The sequence below is a fragment of the Meles meles genome, chromosome 7, assembly GCF_922984935.1.
Source record: "Meles meles chromosome 7, mMelMel3.1 paternal haplotype, whole genome shotgun sequence".
NCBI lineage: Eukaryota > Metazoa > Chordata > Mammalia > Carnivora > Mustelidae > Meles > Meles meles.
The window spans coordinates 96,436,935-96,457,837 of record NC_060072.1 but is presented as its reverse complement, the minus strand read 5'-3'; the positions used below and the strand labels follow the sequence as shown (position 1 = coordinate 96,457,837).

Genomic DNA, 20,903 nt, shown 5'->3' with positions numbered 1-20,903 from the left:
TACAGGAGGGGATTAAAAGGTACAGAGTAGCAGGTACAAGATACCTGAGTCACAGGGATGGAAAGCACCCCATAGGGAATACAGTCAATAATACTAGAATAACTTTGTATGGTGACAGATGGTGACTACAAAAAACAGATTGCTGGGACCCATCCCCAGAGTTTCTAATTCAGCAGATCTGGGGTGATGTCCAAGAATTTGTTTTTTGAAATTCCCAGGTGATACTGTTCGTCCCGGCACCAAACTTTAAGAATCACTGGTTTAAGATACTGTTAAGTGAGAGGCGTAAAGTGTAAAAAATATATTTAACCTGGCCAGATTTTTGTAAAATAAACAATGGCTTCCAAAATCATATACGTATGTGTATATGCACATGAAGAAAAATCTGGAATTCTCTGAAATATAAAACTAAGAATCTAGTAATATAGGTTTACTTGTGGGGTGGTGGACGGAGTGAAAGGATACTACCACAACAGTCTGTATATGTCATGTGATCACACGTTACGCTTTCATGTAAAATTATTTGTGAGCAGTATGTATAAAGGAAAAACTAAAAAATAAGAAGTTTCCAGCCTTATACTCCTTTACCTAAAGCACAGTGACGGGGGGAAACCCCACACCCTTTCTGGGTACAAACATACCTGATAGGAAGACACGGGAGATGGAAGGTAGGGGGAGAGGGCGGACTGAGCAAGCATCCTGTTGGGGGTGATGTTATAAGGAGCCGGGTAAAACCTGGAGGAAGGAACCTCATCAGTAAGGAGCCACAGGAAATCACAAGGTAAGGGCCCCACTGATAGACACAGCCACTTCCCACTAACTGCTCTTTAAAAACTAAGACAAAACATCCCAGTGTCTGGACAGGCCGTTGCCATTTTTCAGGTACCCCAATTCTATAAAACACCCTTACCCATTCTGAAGAGCTGTGGTGGGGTCATAGGTCAAGGCCATACCACCCTGTAAAGGAAGAACACAGTGCTCATATTGCAAGCCCTTGGGGAGAACAGGAGGAAGGCCAGAGTGTCAAGACTGGGATATATCTGACTCAACAGATTAAAGTGAATTAAACCTGAATTTGTCTGGTCGCGTGGGCTACAAAATCCCCCTGAAGACCATGCTAAGCAGCCAGCCATCTTTCAGTTACTCACTGTAACTCTCACGCTTTGCCACTTAAACTCACAGAAATTGGGCCCTACTAATTTCCATTCCACATCAATGTCCTTAGTGCTGTCTCCTCAGAGGTCCTCTTACCATGTCTCCGTTCCTTGGCCAGGCCCGTCCATTCTGCATATATTTCCCTTGGTTCTGTCGTTTCTTTGGACCACCATCAGCAAATTTGCAAAGCAAGGGATCAGATGGGGCTGCCAAGAAAGAAAGCAAAGACACAGCTGAGTCCCACCTCACTTAGTCCACTCACACTCATGCAAAGCGCCTCCAGAATCTTCACTGGAAGTAACAACCTACGGCTCTCTCAGCCTGATTCCCAGAAGCCTCACCTGGTACTCCAGCAGGTGTCTTAATATATTTTCCATTAAAGTGGGTGATGATGGCTTCACACTTCTCTGTGGACTCCATCCTAAGGAGCACAAGAAGGGTTAGGCTCTAGCTTCTCCAGGATCTGTGCTCCCCCTACATCAAAGAGAAAGCTCTAAGTTCCCAGCCCACAAGTGCTCCAGAAGTTGTGACTATAAAAACACAGTCTCCTCCACACAAATTCAAGATATCTTGAAGAGGCAACCCTAGCCTCTCTGCAAGTTCCCTCAACTGGCTCCTGCTGGGCTCCTGAAAGGAAAAATGAAGCTATGCTATTCCAAAGACACTAATGGATGGGCTCACTATTAGGTCTGATTCATAAACAAGAAAAAAGAATACATAGTGGTTGTCATCATCATCATTTTTTTTTAAAGCTTTATTTATTTGACAGAGAGAGAGAGTGTGTGTGTGTGTGTGTGAGTTAGTTCAGAAGCAGACAGAGAGGCAGGCAGAGGGGGAGAGGAGGAAGCAGGATCCCTGCTGAGCAAGGAGCCCAATGCGGGGCTGGATCCCAGGACCCTGAGACCATGACCCGATCTGAAGGCAGAGGCTTAACCCACTGAGCCACCCAGGCACCCCACATCATCATCATTTTTTAAAGTAAGCTCTACACCTAATGTAGGGCTTGAACTTGTGACCCTGAGATGAAACTTCCCAGGCTCTACCCACTGAGCCAGCCAGGTGCCTCACGTCACCATTATTTTTTATTTAAAAATTCCTCATGGAAATTGTTCCCGCACTCCAATAAAATTGTACAAGCTAAGAACTTGCCAATGTTTGTTTTTTGCTTCTGATTATCATTATCAAAATCTAATTAGCTACTGAGAATATTAGGATTTCATGAAACTAGGAGGAAAGGGTAATAAGACAGAGTTCATGCTCTGCAGTGACAGAAATAGCAGAACTATGGAGTTAAGTATCTTGTTAGGGAAAGACAACTGAGTAAGGAATCAGAAAATCTAGATTCTTGCTCCAGGTCACTACCCCAAATCCTGTGAGTTAGGACCTGCACAAAACCCCATTGGACCCATTTTTCATTTCTGCATTAGACATAACATCCATCTACCTACTATAGAGCAAATAAGATAATGTATTTCATGTGCTCTAAAAATTCTAAGGGTCTACATGACACAAGGTACAGTATCTTCCTCTCCTCCCCTATTATTTATTTTAAAGCTTTTATTTACTTGCGAGAAAGAGAGCCCATGAAAGAGAGAGAGAGAGAGCACTCACTCACAAGCTGGAGGGTGGGAGGGGGGGAGAGAGAGAGAGAAGCAGGCTTCCCGCTGAGCAGGGAGTGTGAACTGGGGTGGGATCCTGGGACCCTGGGATCATGACCTGAGCCAAAGGCAGACGTTTAGCAGACACTTAACCCACTATACCACCCAGGCACCTCTCTTTCCTTCCATATTTAAATTAAGTCTCATTATAATTTCTATGCCAATAACCACTAAAAATATGAACCGGTCCCATGAAGGTAGTCACTAAAAAAAGGCCTCACATGGAAACTTTTAGGGAAAAACCATGGGCTAGTTATCCCAGAGCAGCAGTCTTCAGTTGGGTTACTTCTACTCCTTAATCTTCCAAGAGCATGAGCAGGCCTGGGGAGTTTTAGAGAAGGGCTCACAGAAGTTCTGCTTCCTCATAAGCTCTTTCCTACAACTGAGGAACAGTTGTGTTCCTGCCTGAGGACAACTCATCCTCACAGAAGGTCCAGGCCCTCTCACAGCCACGGCTTTTCCTTTCCTCCCCATGTATCCCTAAATTCAACATGAGGCAATGATGCCTGACTTTTAAGTCTTTTTCTAAGTCAGATGTTTCTCATTCTTTCAGCAAGCTGGACAACTCAGCAGGTTGTTAACTGATGCAGAAAAAAATCAGTTTTGATGGGTCGATCACCTTGGTTCTTGGCTTATAATTGAGAAGGAAATCAAAGAATTCCTATTTTAACAAAACTCTTCTTAGTCCCATTTACTTATTTATGTGAACAAAGTTTCTCAGCATGAAAACAAACAACAGAAACAGAATTGATGTTATAGCAATAAACAATAGTCATTGTTGGCTCCAGGACCTAATTAGAAAAACCTAAAAAAAATGAAGCTTATCCATGTCATAGGAGTAAGCTTCTCCAATAAAATTTGATGTGTAGCATCTCACAACTGCAGGAAAAAGGTCTCATTTATTGTATATACATATTTTTGATGCGGAGAAGTAAGACAGGATGATCCATAAAAGACTTTCAACTATAAAAATACTCTATATTAGGGGTGCCTCGGTGGCTCAGTGGGTTAAAGCCTCTGCCTTTGGCTCAGGTCATTATCTCAGGGTCCTGGGATGGAGCCCCAAATTGGTCTCTCTGTTCAGCAGGGAGCCTGCTTCCTCCTCTCTATCTGCCTCTCTGCCTACTTGTGATCTCTGTCAAATAAATAAATAAAATCTTTGAAAAAAATACTCTATACTAGAATGCAGTTCTGTAAGGAAATGGAATGAAAGTTCAAGATCAAGAACAAACAAGGAACACTATAATAAAAATGACATGAATTATGACTATTACAGAAGAAATGCCCCAAGTATTTTTGTTTTTAAAGTAGGCTCCACTCTGAGCCTGCAGCCCTATACAGGACTTGAACTCACAACCCTGAGATCAAGAGTCAGGCTTACCCTCCTGAGCCACTGGGATGCCCTGCCCTAAGTATTTTTATTTTTATTTATTTGTCAGAAAGAGAGAGAGCACAAGCAGGGGTAGTGGCAGGCAGAGGGAGAAGCAGGCTCCCCGCTGAGCAAGGAGGTAGATGTGGGACTTGATCTCAGGACCCTGGGATCATGACCTGAGCTGAAAGCAGATGCTTAACAGTCCCTGGCCCTAAGTTTGGTTTGTTTGTTTTCTTTTTTATTTGACAAAGATACAATGAGAGAGGGAACAGAAGCAGGCCCCCTGCCAAGCAGCCCCCCCCCCCCCCCCCCCCCCCCCGCCGAGCAGGCAGCCCAATGCGGGGCTGGATCCCAAGACCCCAGGATCAAGACGTGAGCCAAGGCAGCCCCACAACGACTGAGCCACCCAGGCGCCCCAGCCCTAAGTTTTTTTTGTTTTTTTTTTTAAGATTTTATTTATTTATTTGACAGAGATCACCAGCAGGCAAAGAAGCAGATAGAGAGAAAGGGGGAAGCGGGCTCCCCGCCAAGCAGGGAGCCAGATGCGGGGCTCAATCCCAGGACCCTGGGATCATGACCTGAGCCAAAGGCAGAGGCTTTAACCCACTGAGCCACCCAGGTGCCCCCAGGCCCTAAGTATTTTTAAATGGATGATTTTGTGAATCAAATTGCTATGACATTTAGATCCATTTGGATGCATTTACAAATGACATGACAGTTTTATTTAAAATGTCGATATTTGTAATTTGCTGGAAATTAGACTTCACAAGATCTAACCGTATGAAGAAAATGTGTAGACTGTAGCATAGGCACATGTAAGAGATTTCGCAGGTTTTCAAGTCTTCGAAGCCAGTTTCCAACCTGGGCTCTGATGCACCCTGTGCCACTGTGGTGAGCTCACAGAGACACATGCAGGGGATTTTTTTTTTTTTTAACTTTCTAAAGAAAATATAGCAACATCTATTAGATACTGTGTGGAGTACTAACTCTAAACAGGTCACCATTTCAACACTGGATCACCCTACGATCCTTTTAATAACATTATTTTTGCAAAGCTGGTTTTTCCATGGTTGCTACGACAAAAGCAAATACTGTAGGAAAACCTATGTGTGACAGGAAATGACAGTGTAAGTGTCCAATCTGATTCCAAGGTTCAAGGGGTTGTGCAGTGTTCACCAGGTGGACATCCCGTTAGTAAGTATTAGCATGTTTAAGAATGGAATAAAAAATCTTTTTTTTTTTTTAAGATTTTATTCATTTATTTACTTAGAGCACAAGTGAGCAAGCAAGCATGAGTGAGGGAGCGGGGTTGGGGGGAGGAAGGAGCAGAGGGAGAAGGACAAGTAGACTCCATGCTGAATGCAAAGCCTGACACGGGGCTTGATCTCATGACCCTGAGATCATGACCTAAGCTGAAATCAAGAGTTGGACGCTTAACCAACAGAGCCACCCTCGCGCCCCCCACCTTTTTTTTTTTTTTTTTAAGTAAACTCTACTCCCAGTGGGACTCAAACTCACGACTCCAGGATCAAGAGTCACATGCTCTACCAACTGAGCCAGTCAAATGACCCTTAATTATTTCTTTTGGTTTAGAGCAAAAAAAAAAAAAAAAAAAAAAGAAATGTTGACACAACTTAAGGTGCCATGAACTGAAAAGGATTGAGAACCTCTGCTTTAAGAGAGTGTCGGAGCCAAACACAGTGATCCGAAGGGTCACCTACACCCCAGTGGTTATATAGCAGCAATGACCACAACACCTAAAATGTGGAAAGAGCCCAGATGTTCATTGACAGATGAATGGATAAAGAAGATGTGGTATGTATGTATATATACATACATATATATATATACATACACACACACAATGGAATAATACTCAGCCATCAAAAAAAAGAAATCTTACCATTTGCAACGATGTGGATGGAACTAGAGGGTATTATGCTAAGCGAAATGAGTCAGTCAGATGATTTCGCTCCCATATGAAATTTAAGAAACAAAACAGGATCATACGGGAAGGGAGGGAAAAATAAAACAAGATGAAATCAGAGAGGGAAGCGAACCATAAGAGGAATAAATAGGAAATAAACTGAGGGTTGCTGGAGAGAAGGTGGGGGATGGGGTAACTGGGGCCTGGGCATTAAGGAAGGCACATGATGTAATGAGCACTGCGTATTTAATAATTTTTTAAAAAGATTTTGGGGGCGCTTGGGTGGCTCAGTGGTTTGAGCCTCTGTCTTCAGCTCAGGTCATGATCTCAGGTTCCTGGGATCGAGTCCCGCATCGGACTCTCTGCTCAGCAGGGAGCCTGCTTCCCCCTCTCTCCCTGCCTGCCTCTCTGCCTACTTGTGATTTCTCTCTCTCTGTCAAATAAATAAAATAAAATATTTAAAAAGATTTTGTTTACTTATTTGACACAGAGAGAAAGATCACAAGTAGGCAGAGAGAAGGGAGGGGGAAGCAGGCTCCCTGCTGAGCAGAGAGCCCACTGTGTGACTCCATCCCAGGACCTTGAGATCATGATCTGAGCTGAAGGCAGAGGCTTAACCCACTGAGCCACCCAGGTGCCCAGCACTGGGTACTTACAAGGCTGATGAATCACAGAAGTCTTATCCCTGGAACTAATAATATACTATCTGTTAACTGAATTTCAATTTTAAAAAAAAGTGTGGGAGCAAAAACAGTTTGATGAGCACAAGCCTAGGAACTCTCTTTTAGTTATACTTGGGATTGCCAGCAGGTGGTGCTCTCCAGACTGAGCTGGCTAGGGAAGAGAAACACTCTGGAGTAAGAGAGTGCTCCTGGACCAGACAAGGTATTATAAAACAAAATGCGACCTTCAGATCACGTACTCCAATAGTTTTCAAACTTTCAAGCTTTCAGAAAAAGCAACAGAATCTCCTTTCAAACAAAATCTCAAAATAAAAGCAAAAACATTTCTTCAATGGGCTGGGAGAAACCAAAGCCCTACAGTGACATGTAAGCTCTGAACTCCACGGCTCTAGGGAACACCTGAGAAAAACCACTCATCTCTGTCACTCTCCACTTCACAGAGTTAAACCAAGGCTTAGGAAAGTCTGATATCACAGGGGCAGTTAGTGGCAGGGTTGGTTCCAGAATCTAAGTCCCGACAGAACTGAAAAGGAAGACCAAATCTTCTACTTCATCCCACTGATCTTGAAGCCAGAGGATTAGGGGCTGCTCTACTACCCACTGCTAGGGGACCCTGGGCAAATCGCTTCACGGTGAAGACTCTGGTTACATAAAAGGATACAGAATTAGTTTATTCTGCTTGGGTTTGGATCAAAGGAACAAATGCTAGAGTTCCAAGAAATAGTGGGGGAAGGATAAAGAATTGAGAGCACATGGGTCTTTAAGTACTGTGACCTACAGTTCATTTTTAAATTTTTAATTTTTATTTATTTGTTTAAAGATTTTACTTATTTATTTGAGAGACAGAAATCGCGAGTGGGGCGGGGAGGGAAAAGGCGGCTCCCTGCTGAGCATGACCTGAGCCGAAGGCAGAGGCTTTAACCCACTGAGCCACACAGGTGCCCCTATAGTTTTGTTTTTTTTTTTTTAAGATTTTATTTATTTATTTGACAGAGAGAGAAAGTGAGAGGGGTAATACTTGCAGGGGGAGAGAGGGAGAAGCAGGCTTCAGGAACAGTGGGGAGCCCAACGCAGGGCTCAATCTGAGGACCCTGGGATTACCACCTGAGCTGAAGGCAGAAGCATAATGATTTAGCCACCCAGGCGCCCCTGTCACCTACAGTTTAAATGAACTTCTGGTTCACTGTCAAGTACTTTAGTTTGGTCCCTTGAGGGAGGGGCACAGATTTTTTTGGTGACCTTCTAGGGAACTTTTTTTTTTTTAGGGACATTCTTCGTTAACCTCATCCTTTCCCATTCTGGCGTCCCTCACCTTGCAAAGCCAACCCCTCTGCTGGTCCCACTGGTATCTCGGAGGATTCGAGTGGAGATAACCTGCCCAAAGGGCTTCAGCATCCCCTCCAGTTCTTGCTCATCCATTGAGAGTGGAAGGTTTGATATGTATAAATTTGTGGGGTCTTGCTCCTGTTGCTGTGGGAAAAAAGTGAGAAAATGAAGCTCACATTTCTTATCCCTCCCCCACCCTCAGCAGTCCTCATTTCAGAAAAGATATGGTAGGAAGGGGTCACATAAACAAAAGGAATCTTAACTATTTATAACACCTAGTTCCACTACCATGGACTGTATGTTGAGTCCAGGCGAAAAAGAAAAAGAAAAAAAAAAAAAAAAAGCAGACTTAGTATCTCTAGTGCTTTACAAGCCCGCTGATGAAGTTCTGGCTGTCTCTTTAAGAACCAGGCAGACCAGCGCTCCTCCCTCGCTGCCAACAGCCTATTCCGGGGCTGGATTCTGCAGGACCTCACTGCTCCCCTGCTGGACTGTTTTAAGTAATCCCCCTCCCTCTTCTTCCGGCCACAGCAGAATCCTCTGGGTAGGAATGCCTGTTCGCTCCCCAGTGGAGAGAGAGCAGGAAGAGGGAAAAGGGGAAAGGGAAGGCAATGCCCTGGGGGTGCGCCCGGGGCCAGATGTCGAGTCACTGGGTCCCCGTGCAGGCCGGAGAGCTCTAGTCTCACAGGGACTCTGAAAGCTCCTGAATTCCACTGTCAGAGGGCTCTTCTCCAGAAAGAAGAGCCCCTCTAGGGGGCAGAATGTGCAAATCGGCAGTAACTTCCCAGAGCTGTATTTTTAACTGAGGCAGTCCCTGCCCCAGACAGTGGGTCACCGGCAACTTCACCCCTCAGGGCTTGGTGTCTCTTCCACCAGACAGCGAAGCGGGGTGGGCAGGCCTGCCTCATCAGCCCTACAGAGTATTCACACCCACTTCCGGAAGGCAATGGGGGCAATCCCACCTCAAAAGAGGGACAGAAAAGCCTCCAGTTTTCTAGTAGTTTGGATTAAAAGAAAAGCTCCAAGGAGATGTGACAAGGAGGGACACTTTCCTTCCTTGCTGTGGCTTCCCTCTCCCCCACCCCTAACAACTCTCCTACCCTACTTCCCTCCTCCCCCAAACAGGCAGCCAGGGAGAAGAGCAGGGCTCTGAACTACTGAGTTGCACAACTGGCTTCTTCAGAGAATGTTGCAAAACTACCACAAGCTGCCTGGTAGGGAAGTGGGCCAGGCTGGAAATGGGGAAACAGCACGAGAAAGGGAAGCCTCTCGACCCTCTCACCTGCTTACGTTATAATATTTGATGAGAGGAACAGAGTCTCCAGAGCTACCGCCACAGAGTTTGAAGAACTTCCTCTGGCAGCCAAGGGGTGCCCAGTGGGACCCTGACCCAGCCTGTCTTTGGCCAGATAGAGTCAAAAAGTACAACAGATAACCCATGCTCATCAAATTCATGGCCTTAGGCCCTCTGGAAGCCCTAGAACTTGACTTCTGCTAACCACCACCCCTCTGAGGAACAGACGCGGAGCAGAAGGCTCACCTTCGCCATCTGTGCCTGTACACCACTGGCTTTCAGCGCCGCGACAGCTTTCTGCGCTGCTGAAGGACTGTCGAAGTCCACAAAGCCATAGCCTGGAACAGGGAAACAGCATCACTGGGAGGTGGGGGCGCGAGGGAGGTGGGAGGCCCAGGCTTTTCAGGAGACAGAGGAAGAGTTAGGATCCATGGAACAGAAGTGGTAGGGAGAGAGAGAAATTAAGAGGTTTCAGGTGGTTATCCATGTGCTCTTCAAACCTTGGGATATTTGGTCTGTTTTACCGCTAAAAATGCCAAGGGCAACAAAGTCCTTGTGGTGTTCCTGCCTTTCCCCCTCCCCACTAAGAAACTAGGCTCTTTCAACAGTCCGCAGCCCCCACCCCTAACAGAACGCTTCCCTGTTTTCTAGCCACTTCCCAGGAACGCTAGGTGTGTAGGGAATAGGGCCTCTCCGCTGCAGACCAGACTGCCAGCCGCCTGACAGAAGCCCCACCCCACCCCAAAGATCTCCTTTCCATCCTTCCTCTCTTCATCCCCACCCAGAGCTGCTCAAAACCTCAAAAAGCTATTCATCCTTACAAAGTCAGGCCCACCAGAACACCCTACCACTGTCACCACCACAAGGCATTTACAAGGCTTTACTAAGTAGAAATATCTTACCTACCCACACCCACCCTCCAGTCTGGGGAAGCTTCATGGAAACATGAAGTCCAAAATAAGCCCGAGGAACTCACTCTGTGTAGGCTTCTAGCACTGGGTCCCCAGAAGAGCGTTTTCAGCTCCAGCTGTCTGGTCTCCAAACGACCTAAATATCTACTAGTCTTTAAAGCCTTAAAACCTCAGACTCCTCCCCGACACTGGGTCCTATGAGCATGGAGCGGTAGAGCAGAGGCAAGGCACAGTCTCCCTCGTAGTCGCTCTCCATCACCCAAGACAGCTGTTCCCTCACCTTTGCATTTGTTCGTGCTCTTGTCCAGGATGGCCTTAGTGGAGACAATCTTGCCATATCTGAGGGAAAAGAAAAGGCTAAGTGATAATGTAGGGGCAGGGATTTGGAACAGGACAGACACTGAGATATCTGGAAGAGTCCATGCCCTTTCTTCACAACTATTCCCACTTAAATCTTAACAAAAACAAGAAGAAATGAAATTTAAAATGTCATACTTATCATACAAAACTAGTCTCCAAAGGTGCCTACAAGAAATAAGGTAACTATAATTCTTTACAATATCAGTACATTTCTCTCTTCTTCCCCAACTAAGACTCAGGTGTGAGTTGGAAAGAGACTACTATCTTCTGGAATGAAGCTTGGTGATGTCCACATAGAGTGCGTATAGGCAGAGATCTGGCCCTGGAGTTCCTTGCGGACTAACTATAATTCTTGATAATTATTTTCTTTTGGAGAAACACAATTCCTCCTAGGAAAACCTGTAGACATTTCTCTGACATCCTGTTCTCCACCCCTGGGCGAAGGTTAACCTGAGTCAAACTGTTTAAACCCTGGTTCTGCTACTTTGTAGCTATCCATCATCTTGGACAAGTCATTTCACTTTTCCCAGGCTCAGTCTTATCATCTGTAGAGACCGGATCACTGGAAATATGAAAAGAATTCATGAATATAAAGCACTAATGTCCACCACTTGGTAAACACCTTAACGTTCTTAATGTCATTATTATTGTTATTGTTATTTTTATTGTTGTTATATATGTATTATATATATATATATAGTTATTATATTCAAGGAACCTCAACCTTCACGCAAGTGGTTCTCTCTCCTGCTTTGCTTTAGTCTAAGACTTCTGTTTCTCACTGTCAAGACCAGGCATGTTAGGGAGATGAATGAGTATAAGACCAGGTACAACAACAGTGTTAAGGAAAATTACCCAAAATGTAACAATAAGACAAAATGAAGATTGCGCATCCTTTCAATGTCATTCTGGAACACTATCTCAAAGGCAAATTTGAAATATATATATATATATTTTTAAGATTTTATTTATTTGACAGAGAGCTCACAAGTAGGCAGAGAGGCAGGCAGAGAGAGAGGAGGAAGCAAGCTCCCCGCTGAGCAGAGAGCCCGACATGGGACTCGATCCCAGGACCCTGAGATCTTGACCCAAGCTGAAGGCAGAGGCTTAACCCACTGAGCCACCCAGGCACCCCATGAAATATACTTCATTATCTAGGGGGAATGTTTCTATATTTGACTTACTATTTACTACCAATAGAATCCAGACCTTGTGAAGATACACATTAACTTGTAGATTTTGTCCAGTAGAAATGCAAATTTCTTTTTTTTTTTAATTTTTAAAAAAGGTTTTATTTATTTGGGGGAGGGGAACAGAGGGAGAGGGACGGGCAGATTCCGTGGTGAGCAAAGAGCCCTTCGTGGGGCTTAATCCCATGGCCCTGAGACCATGACCTGAGTCAAAATCAAAAGTTGGATGGTCAACTAACTGAGCCACCCAGTGCCCTGATGCCAATAATTTCCGTCCAGTAGAAAAGAGAATCCCAAAGATTACTGTTTTATAATGTCCTTTAGGAGATGAACCAGTTTTGTATATAACCTAGCATATAATTCTAACATTCTTTCTTCAGTACCTACACTCAATCCCTCGAAAGCTCTTTGAACCCATTTTACCATCCTATTGGTTCCCTTATTAAAGAATGAAATAAATCTTGAGCATGTGTTTACCTATATTTGTAGGAATCATGTTTGTCAAATTTCTGAAATGTATACTTTGGCGGCAGAGTCGTGTGGAATTCCCCGAACTTGAGCAGGGTAGTACCACAGGTCAGGACTATACTAGAAGTGTTCCACTAGAAAGAAGTCTCTACACTGCGCTCTAGGAAGGTGAAAATATTAAAGATACAGGACAGAAATCACTAACAGAATCAGAAGTACAGGATTTATGTGAAAACAGCTGGCAGGGACTGAATACGAGACTAATATCCCAAACAAGTGTTGTGGGTTTTTTCCCCCCTTTTACCCCTAAAGAACATATGATGATTGATATATTTATTTTGCTCCTTGGCAGCCTCTCATGGACTTTTTTGGTGGGGCTTCTGTCACCTAATGGATTAGACAGGCTAAGCCAAGCAGTGGTCTAGAGTTGGGGAAAAACACATTACAAGAGGGGCGCCTGGGTGGCTCAGTGGGTTAGGCTTCTGCCTTCGGCTCAGGTCATGATCTCAGGGTCCTTGGATGGAGCCCAGCATGGACGCCTGCATTGGGCTCTCTGCTCAGCAGGGAGCCTGCTTCCTCCTCTCTCTCTGCCTACTTGTGATCTCTGTCAAATGAATATATAAAATCTAAAAAAAAAAAAAAAAGAACACATTACAAGGGCGGTGGGGATGAATGTGGCGACTCTAGCCCTTCAGGGTCACCTTTTGGATTCTTCCCCAGATGTAGGCAAGAGAAAGGAGGTACGAGAGTGGCAGGAGAACATGCATGCTGCTGCCCTTACCAGGGCACCCAGGTGGAGCTTGACGTGGTCTGAGCGGGGTGAGACTTAGAGCCCAGAGTTTCCACGGCAGCTGGCAACAGCTGGGTTGCTGCTGCTTCCTCCGCAGAGGAAGGAGCCCCTCCAGAGAACCAGGGGTTCCAGTCCCAGACTCCAGGCCTCTCCGGCCTGCCCAGCAGGGTTTAGCATCCAGCAACATTCACTTCCTCTCCAACCTGGAGACACAACTGGGCCCAAACAGGAAGTCCCTCTATGCATGGTAAGAACCTTCTTAGAGAGGTTCCAGTTCCAGGATGCTCAGAGCAGCCATAAGGGTTCCAGCCATCTCTCTTCTCAGCCTCATTTTTTTTTTTTAAGATTTTATTTATTTATTTCACAGGCAGAGATCACAAGTAGGCAGAGAGGCAGGCAGAGACAGAGAGGAAGGGAAGCAGGCTCTCCACCAAGCAGACAGCCTGATGCGGGGCTCGATCCCAGGATGCTGGGATCATGACCTGAGCCGAAGGCAGAGGCTTTAACCCACTGAGCCACCCAGGTGCCCCTCAGCCTCGTTTTTTGTCATAGTTCATCTACCACCTAGTCTTTCCCAGCTTCGTTTCTACTTCTCTGTAGTCCCCTATCAGGGTCTTGGTTTCTAGCCCACATCATGACCTTGACTACTCTCATCTCTTCAGATAGACTCAAGGCAACTGCTGGGAAGAGCAAAATGAAAGTCTAAAAGCATAGTGAAGTAGAAATGAGTTTCTGTCTGTCTCGTGGAGTGAGAGAATTTTTGTAGCACATTATATTTAGTACAAGAAACACAGGGTGTAGAAATCAAGGAACTAGACAGATATGAGAGTTTTTTGCCTCATCAATCAACATTTCTGCCAATTCCCATTTTCCTCAAAAATTACTAGTCCTAGAGGGGCGCCTGGGTGGCTCAGTGGGTTAAGCCTCTGCCTTCAGCTCAGGTCATGATCCCAGAGTCCTGGGATCGAGCCCCGCATCGGGCTCTCTGCTCAGCAGGGAGCCTGCTTCCTCCTCTCTCTCTCTCTGCCTGCTTCTCTGCCTACTTGTGATCTCTGTCTGTCAAATAAATAAATAAAATCTTAAAAAAAAAAAAAAATTACTAGTCCTAGATTAAGTCCCCTCACTTCCATTGAAATACTTTTCTAGTAAGGTGAGCTGAGGTAAAGAAACCAATTTTACACTAATGCCTAACCTTTAGAGATGGAGTCTGTGCAGCCCAGCACTAGCAAAAATCCATGTGATTTGCATGGACCAAACCTCAGAAGAATAAGAGACTTATAAAATACCTCTGATGACTCCCACAACTACATTTTGGGGGCAGAATGTTCTGCCTTTCCAGGATTTGGAACAGTTGGAGTTTACATATACTGTTGTGGGAGTCTGGATTAGTTTAACCACTTCAGAAAATCACTTAGTAATAGCTACACAAGCTGAACATATGGATATCCTGTGACTCAGCAATCTTATTCCTAGGTATATACCCAACACAAATGTGTACACATATGTACGAGAAGCCATGTACAAGTTCATGGCAGCATTACTCGTATTGACAATAGTCACAAACTGGAAACAATTAAAATGTCCAGCAACAGAATGGGTAAATAAACTATGGTATATTCCTATTAAGGAATTTTTTTTTTAAGATTCTATTTATTTATTTGACAGAGAGAGACATAGCGAGAGAGGGAACACAAAGTGGGAGAAGCAGGCTTCCCGCTGAGCAAGGAGCCTGATGTGGGGCTCGATCCCAGGATGCTGGGATTGTGACCCAAGCTGAAGCCAGGCGCCTAACGACTGAGCCACTCAGGTGACCTGAAGGAATTCTAGAAAGCAATAAGAATACACAAAATTTTGCGACGTGCAATGATGTAGAGGAATCTCACAAATAACACTGAGTAAAAAAAAGCCAGACATAGAAGGGCATGTACGCTCTAGCATTTTCTTTCCATGAAGTACAAATAAACCACACCAACCAATTATTTAGAATCCAAACGGTAGATTGCTTGGGCGTAGGGGGGTAGAAATTGAGAGGTGGGCTTCAGAAGAGCTAGTAATGTTCTATTTCTTGATATGGTTACCAGGGACTCTTAGGAGGGTCTGTTCACTTTGAGACATCACTGCTGTATGTATTTATGATTTGTGCACTTTTCTATATGCTTGCTACATATCAATAAAAAGTTTTAAAAGATGGTAATTACACAGCCCAAGGTTCCTATTTCTTTCTACCATTCATTTACACAAACTCAATTTTCGCCCTCCCCACTCTCAGACTTCTTCCTCTAAGCATCCCCCAAAATGTATCATTCAAAATACGCATTTTTCTGGGGCGCCTGGGAGGCTCAGTTGTTAAGCAGTTGCCTTCGGCTCAGGTCATGATCCCAGAGTTCTGGGACTGAACCCCGCATCCCGTTCCCTGCTCAGAGGGAAGCCTGCTTCTCCCTCTGCCCACCCCGAACCTGCTTGTGTTCCCTCTCTCACTGTCTCTCTGTGTCAAATAAATAAACAAAATCTTAAAAAAGAAACACACACACACACATATTTTTCTACCCAGTGGAACTGAGCTGGCATCTTTGGACTCTTGCCATTTTTCCACCATTCCCAATGGGACTAATTCCACGGTAATTCTCTCCACCTCATGACTCAAATCTACTGTGAAGGTCTGTGGGGGGGGGGATGCTGAGCGACAGCCTCTTTCTCCACCTTCTCCTTTATCCACTAATTCGAGAGCTCCTCCAGGTCACTGGGATTATCTCTATCAGCAGAAACTCTCCTAAGTGTACAATTCAATTGGCTCGTTCCACTTTCTTCTATCCCTACTGCCTTCTAATCAATATCTCTAGGGACATTGAGCATTTTTTAAAAGATTTTATTTATTTGTTTATTTGTTTATTTATTTATCAGAGAGAGCACAAGCAAGGGAAGGGAGCAGCAGGCAGAGGGGGAAGCAGGCTCCCCGCTGAACTAGGAGCCTGATGTGGGACTCGATCCCAGGACCCTTGGGATCATGACCTAAGCCTAAGGCAGACACTTTAAGTGACTGAGCTACCAAGGTGTCCCAGGACATTGAGCATTGCTATTTGAGGCATAAGGACAATAATCTTTCCACAAAGACCATCAATTCTGGGAGCACACTGGAAACAGTCATACTAGGCTCCAAAGGCCAGTCCCATCCTGACTTCCCTCAGAGTAACGCATAAAGGTTTTATATATTAGTAGCAGGTAGAATTTCTTTAAGAGGGACTGCTAAGAAATCTTGTGACAAATAGGACTGCATTTCAGGACATGAGTATCTGCCAAGAAGCCAGTATCACCAAATCCTTAGTAGCCCTTGAAGCCTACCCACATGTTCCCCAACTTACGACTGGCACAATTTGACAAGGTCCTGGTCAGTAGTGCCTGGTTGCAATCCCCGGATATAGAGGTTGGTTTTGCTCAACTGGTCATTTCCATTGCTCCCACTGCTGTTGTTCGGGGTACTGTTGCTTGGACTAGGTGGTGCCATCTGCTGAGACAGCGACACATATGGCTGCAGAGAGACAGGAAGAATAGAAGGTCAGAAGATTATACATTTAGATACTGGAAAGTGAGGAAGATCCTGGCTCCTGGGAAAGAATGATTCCAAACTTTAACAGCAATGAACTCAATAGAGAGTAAAAACAAAACAAACTAAAGGAATTCCTCTCTGCCATAGAATAAGAACACATATAACTATCTTACCTCTCTTTCATGAATAACGAGAGACCAAAATCAGCTTGTTAAAGATTTTGAAAAAAGGCACTTTGTTATAGTAGAATGCTTTTATCCTACTGATAACTGGAGAACACAGTGTATGCCTCTTAAGTAACCTATGTAATGACACAGGGCTAATAAAATCTAAGTTCTATTTAAAAATGATGATGACGAGGGCACCTGGTAGCTCAGTTGGTTAAGCAACTGCCTTCAGCTCAGATCATGATACCGGAGTCCTGGGATCTAGTCCCTCATCAGGCTCCCTGCTCAGTGGGTAGCCTGCTTCTCCCTCTCCTCCCTACTCCTGTCCTCTTTCACTGTCTCCGTCTCTCTCCCTCCAATAAATAAAAAATTTAAAAATCTTAAAAAAAATAAAAATGATGAAGACAATAAAACTTTATCAAATCATTAAAGTATAAATAAGTTTAACATAGATGATTCAAAACACTATAAAATATGAGAACTGCCAAATCCCTGTAGGAGCTTAAACATTTCTGTAAACTTAGACAAATATAATGAAATACTAATGACCATATAAAAATACTAATTACCGGTAAAAACTAAAAATTGTTACCATACTAATAGGGATTTAGTCCTAAGTTACAAATTTTGAAAAGTTTAACTGAATGAACAACAGATACATTATGGTCAAGGAAACCCAAGATTTCGGACAAAGCATCCCTTATCTTTCACTACGATAGCAGGACAGGCAACCAGAGTCTGCTACATTTTTAAGGTACTTCCGTTAGAGGCAAATACCAAGTTGGCTGGAATATGGATCCATTCCTCATGGATATTTTAAATCCTTATGTTCTAATCAGTCTTTTAGTGTTTACATTTATATTGGGTTCATAATACTCTAAATCTGCATAGTTACCTATAATATAGTGCATTTTACTACACCATACTCATATTCAAGTTTTCTCTAGGCTCAAAGCACTTTATAATATTAATCTATTTGGCATTACTTCCCTCTCAATGCTAGTTTCATCTCCAGGTTTCTCCTCCCTCTCTCTTTGGTGGTGTTGCTGAGGGTAAGCAGTACTACCAGAAGAAAAAGAGAAACATGAATATCAAAGAGAGGAAATCTTCCCCCACAAAGAATCTTAATTAATGTGAAATGTGCCTCTTCTATTTTATGACCCTGACCTTGAGCAAACTTTAAAATTTTTGCTTGGGCTAAAATATGTTGAAGTAGGAATTTTCTTATCACTATACATAATAAAAACGTGCACCCACTTGGACATACACACTTTATCTCTTGGTTCTATACTGCAGCAAAGAAGATACCCAAGACCATATTCTGAGAGGGCTCAAAAACTCCTGACCTACTATCGCTCTCACACATCGGTTACAGTTCCCATCCCTGTCCCCCTTCTCTTTGCCAGCACTGGTACTAGGATTTCCCATATAGAACAATCCATGTGACGGTGATGATAATGATCAACCATGTGATGGTGGTGACAGTCACGTGATAGTCAATAAGGGCAGGATGGTGCATGGGGCATGGGTGTATTTTTAAGCAACTTTTAGACAAGACAAAAATAGGGCAAATAAATCTACAAGTCATACATTCAGCTCTGGAAACGGCAGTACTCAATTTAAGAATGACACTGAAGGGGCGCCTGGATGGCTCGGTCTGTTAAGCGTCTGCCTTTGGCTCAGGTCATGATCTCAGGCTCCTAGGGTCAGGCTTCCCACCTCTGCTCAGAGGGGAGTCTGCTTCTCCCTCAGCCTCTGCTCCTCCCCCCAACTCGTGCTCACTCTCTTTCTCTGTCTCAAATAAATAAATAAGTAATCTTTTTAAAAAAATGACATTGGGGGCACCTGGGTGGCTCAGTGGGTTAAAGCCTCTGCCTTCGGCTCAGATCATGATCCCAGGGTCCTGGGATCAAGCCCCGCATCGGGCTCTCTGCTCCGCATGGAGCCTGCTTCCTCCTCACTCTCTGCCTGCCTCTCTGTCTAGTTGTGATTTCTCTCTGTCAAATAAAATATTAAAAAAAAAAAATGACATTGAAGGGCTGCCTGCGTGGCTCAGTGGGTTGAGCCTCTGGTCATGATCTCAGGGTCCTGGAATCGAGCCCCACATAGGGAGCCTGCTTCCCTCTCTCTCTGCCTGCCTCTCTGCCTACTTGTGATCTCTCTGTCAAATAAATAAAATCTTTTTTTAAAAATGACATTGAAATCTCCATTGAATTACTAGATCTGCAATAACAATCAAATACTGGGGCACATGGGTGGCTCAGATGGCTCAGGTCATGATCCCAGGGTCCTGGGATCATCAGGCTCCCTACTGGAGCCTGCTTCTCCCTCTCCTTCTACTGCTCCCCCTGCTTGTGCTCTCTCGTTCTGTCAAATAATAAATAAAATCTTTAAAAATAATAATGATCAAACACTGGAGGGCCCAGGCCCCCTCCATTATCATTATTATCCTAATTGCACCACCTGATTTAAAGTACATTCAAGACTGTGACCTATTTTCTAATCATGATTGTTCCCAAGGTCAGAATAAGAAGATTACTGCTAAAGATCATTCAGGGGGCACCTGGGTGGCTCAGTGGGTTAAAGTCTCTGCCTTCGGCTCAGGTCATGATCCCAGCGTCCTGAGATCGAGCTCCGCGTCGGGCTCTCTGCTCAGTGGAGAGCCTGCTTCCCTTCCCCTCTCTCTCTATGCATGCCTCTCTGCCTACTTGTGATCTCTGTCTGTCAAATAAATACATAAAATCTTTAAAGATCATTCAGTAGTATATGTCTTTCCTTGTCTCCAAGGAATTACTATTACTTACCCTTGGTTGAGAAAGCCAAACTTTTCCTCCTGAATAGGAGATTCTAGGCCTGGAGTGATGATGATGATGACAGTGACAATGATGACATGAACTACAACAGTGGCAGAAAAAGCATCTCCAGTCGCATGAGACCATTTGCCTGAGTTTATCTAGCCCCTTTCCCAGTGTGAGAGAACATCTCTAAGAGAAGTATCAAAGACACAAGGACTGTCCAAACAAGAACACAAGCTTTACTGAGGAAAGAGATAAAGTGAAGACATTACTGGTTTGCTACATAGCTATAACCGTGGCTTTAACACTAAGGTCTTAGCTATTAACTTAAAAATTAACTTAGTTGATAATAAACTTACTGCAAGGCCAGAAAAATTCCTAGGAAAAAAGATACGATTCAAAATAACCCCTTCTATCTCTTGATAGTCCCATGTAGCTTCTGAAACTGCCACATAGGTTTGGCTCCAAGGAGAAATAGTATTAATCAATCAATCAATCAATCAATCGAGGAAGCCCCTAAGTAAAGCCTATCTGGCTTCACAAAAGAAAATATCTGGACAGACATAATAACAAATGTAAACTAAAAATCCATGTTTATCTATGTATGTAAGAGAGAAAAGAGGAGTATGTACAATGGTACAGAGAAATGAGATATTCTTACGGCGGGGGGGGAGGGAAGGATAGGGCAGTATTGTCTTTCTTAGCTCCTACCAAAATGGTTCTCTGAGGTCCCTGGTCCTGTGCCAGGGTCTAAGGCTAGAAACTGAAGAGCAAGATATTCCTTTAATCATCCTGTACTATGGTAGATTTCATAAACCAAAGCAGACTCTAAATCTTAAAGCTAATATGCTTTTTATCACTTTGTTCTAAAAAATGTCGTTTCGTGTAAGGAACACATATAGGGTTATTAGAGAAGTGGAAATGGTTGAGTTATTACTACATGAGGTTTTTTTCAGGAAGGGACAGAAATCTATTATAGCATCTATCAGTTAACTACATTCCTTTGAATGACATGTAGCTTTGTTTTGCTCCTAGAAGAAAAAGAAAAACCGGCAGGATTTTATGTATAACCTTGGTTCATATTCATGTAGGTGGAATCCCTGAAGTCATTTGGATTAGTGGCCATTGAGAACAGGACTTGGAGGGGCACGTGGGTGGCTTAGTTGGTTAAGTATCTGCCTTCAGCTCAGGTCATGATCTCTGGGCCCTGGGATCCATGCCCGTGTCAGGTTCCCTGCTCAGTGTGGAGTCTTCTCCCTTTCT

General features: G+C 44.1%; 1 protein-coding gene across 4 annotated transcripts in view; it reads right to left on the bottom strand.

The window, feature by feature from the left end:
- RBMS2 (RNA binding motif single stranded interacting protein 2) overlaps positions 1 to 20,903 on the bottom strand; it is a 96,455-nt gene that overhangs the window by 6,322 nt on the left and 69,230 nt on the right. For all 4 annotated transcript variants that reach the window (XM_046012831.1, XM_046012833.1, XM_046012832.1 and 1 more), the window contains 8 exons: positions 16,494 to 16,660; positions 10,607 to 10,665; positions 9,662 to 9,753; positions 8,108 to 8,265; positions 1,497 to 1,576; positions 1,252 to 1,361; positions 911 to 957; positions 642 to 735 (listed from right to left, as the gene is read on the bottom strand). In XM_046012831.1, the coding sequence (XP_045868787.1) occupies positions 642 to 735; positions 911 to 957; positions 1,252 to 1,361; positions 1,497 to 1,576; positions 8,108 to 8,265; positions 9,662 to 9,753; positions 10,607 to 10,665; positions 16,494 to 16,660 (807 nt within the window). The remainder of the gene's footprint in view (positions 1 to 641; positions 736 to 910; positions 958 to 1,251; positions 1,362 to 1,496; positions 1,577 to 8,107; positions 8,266 to 9,661; positions 9,754 to 10,606; positions 10,666 to 16,493; positions 16,661 to 20,903) is intronic.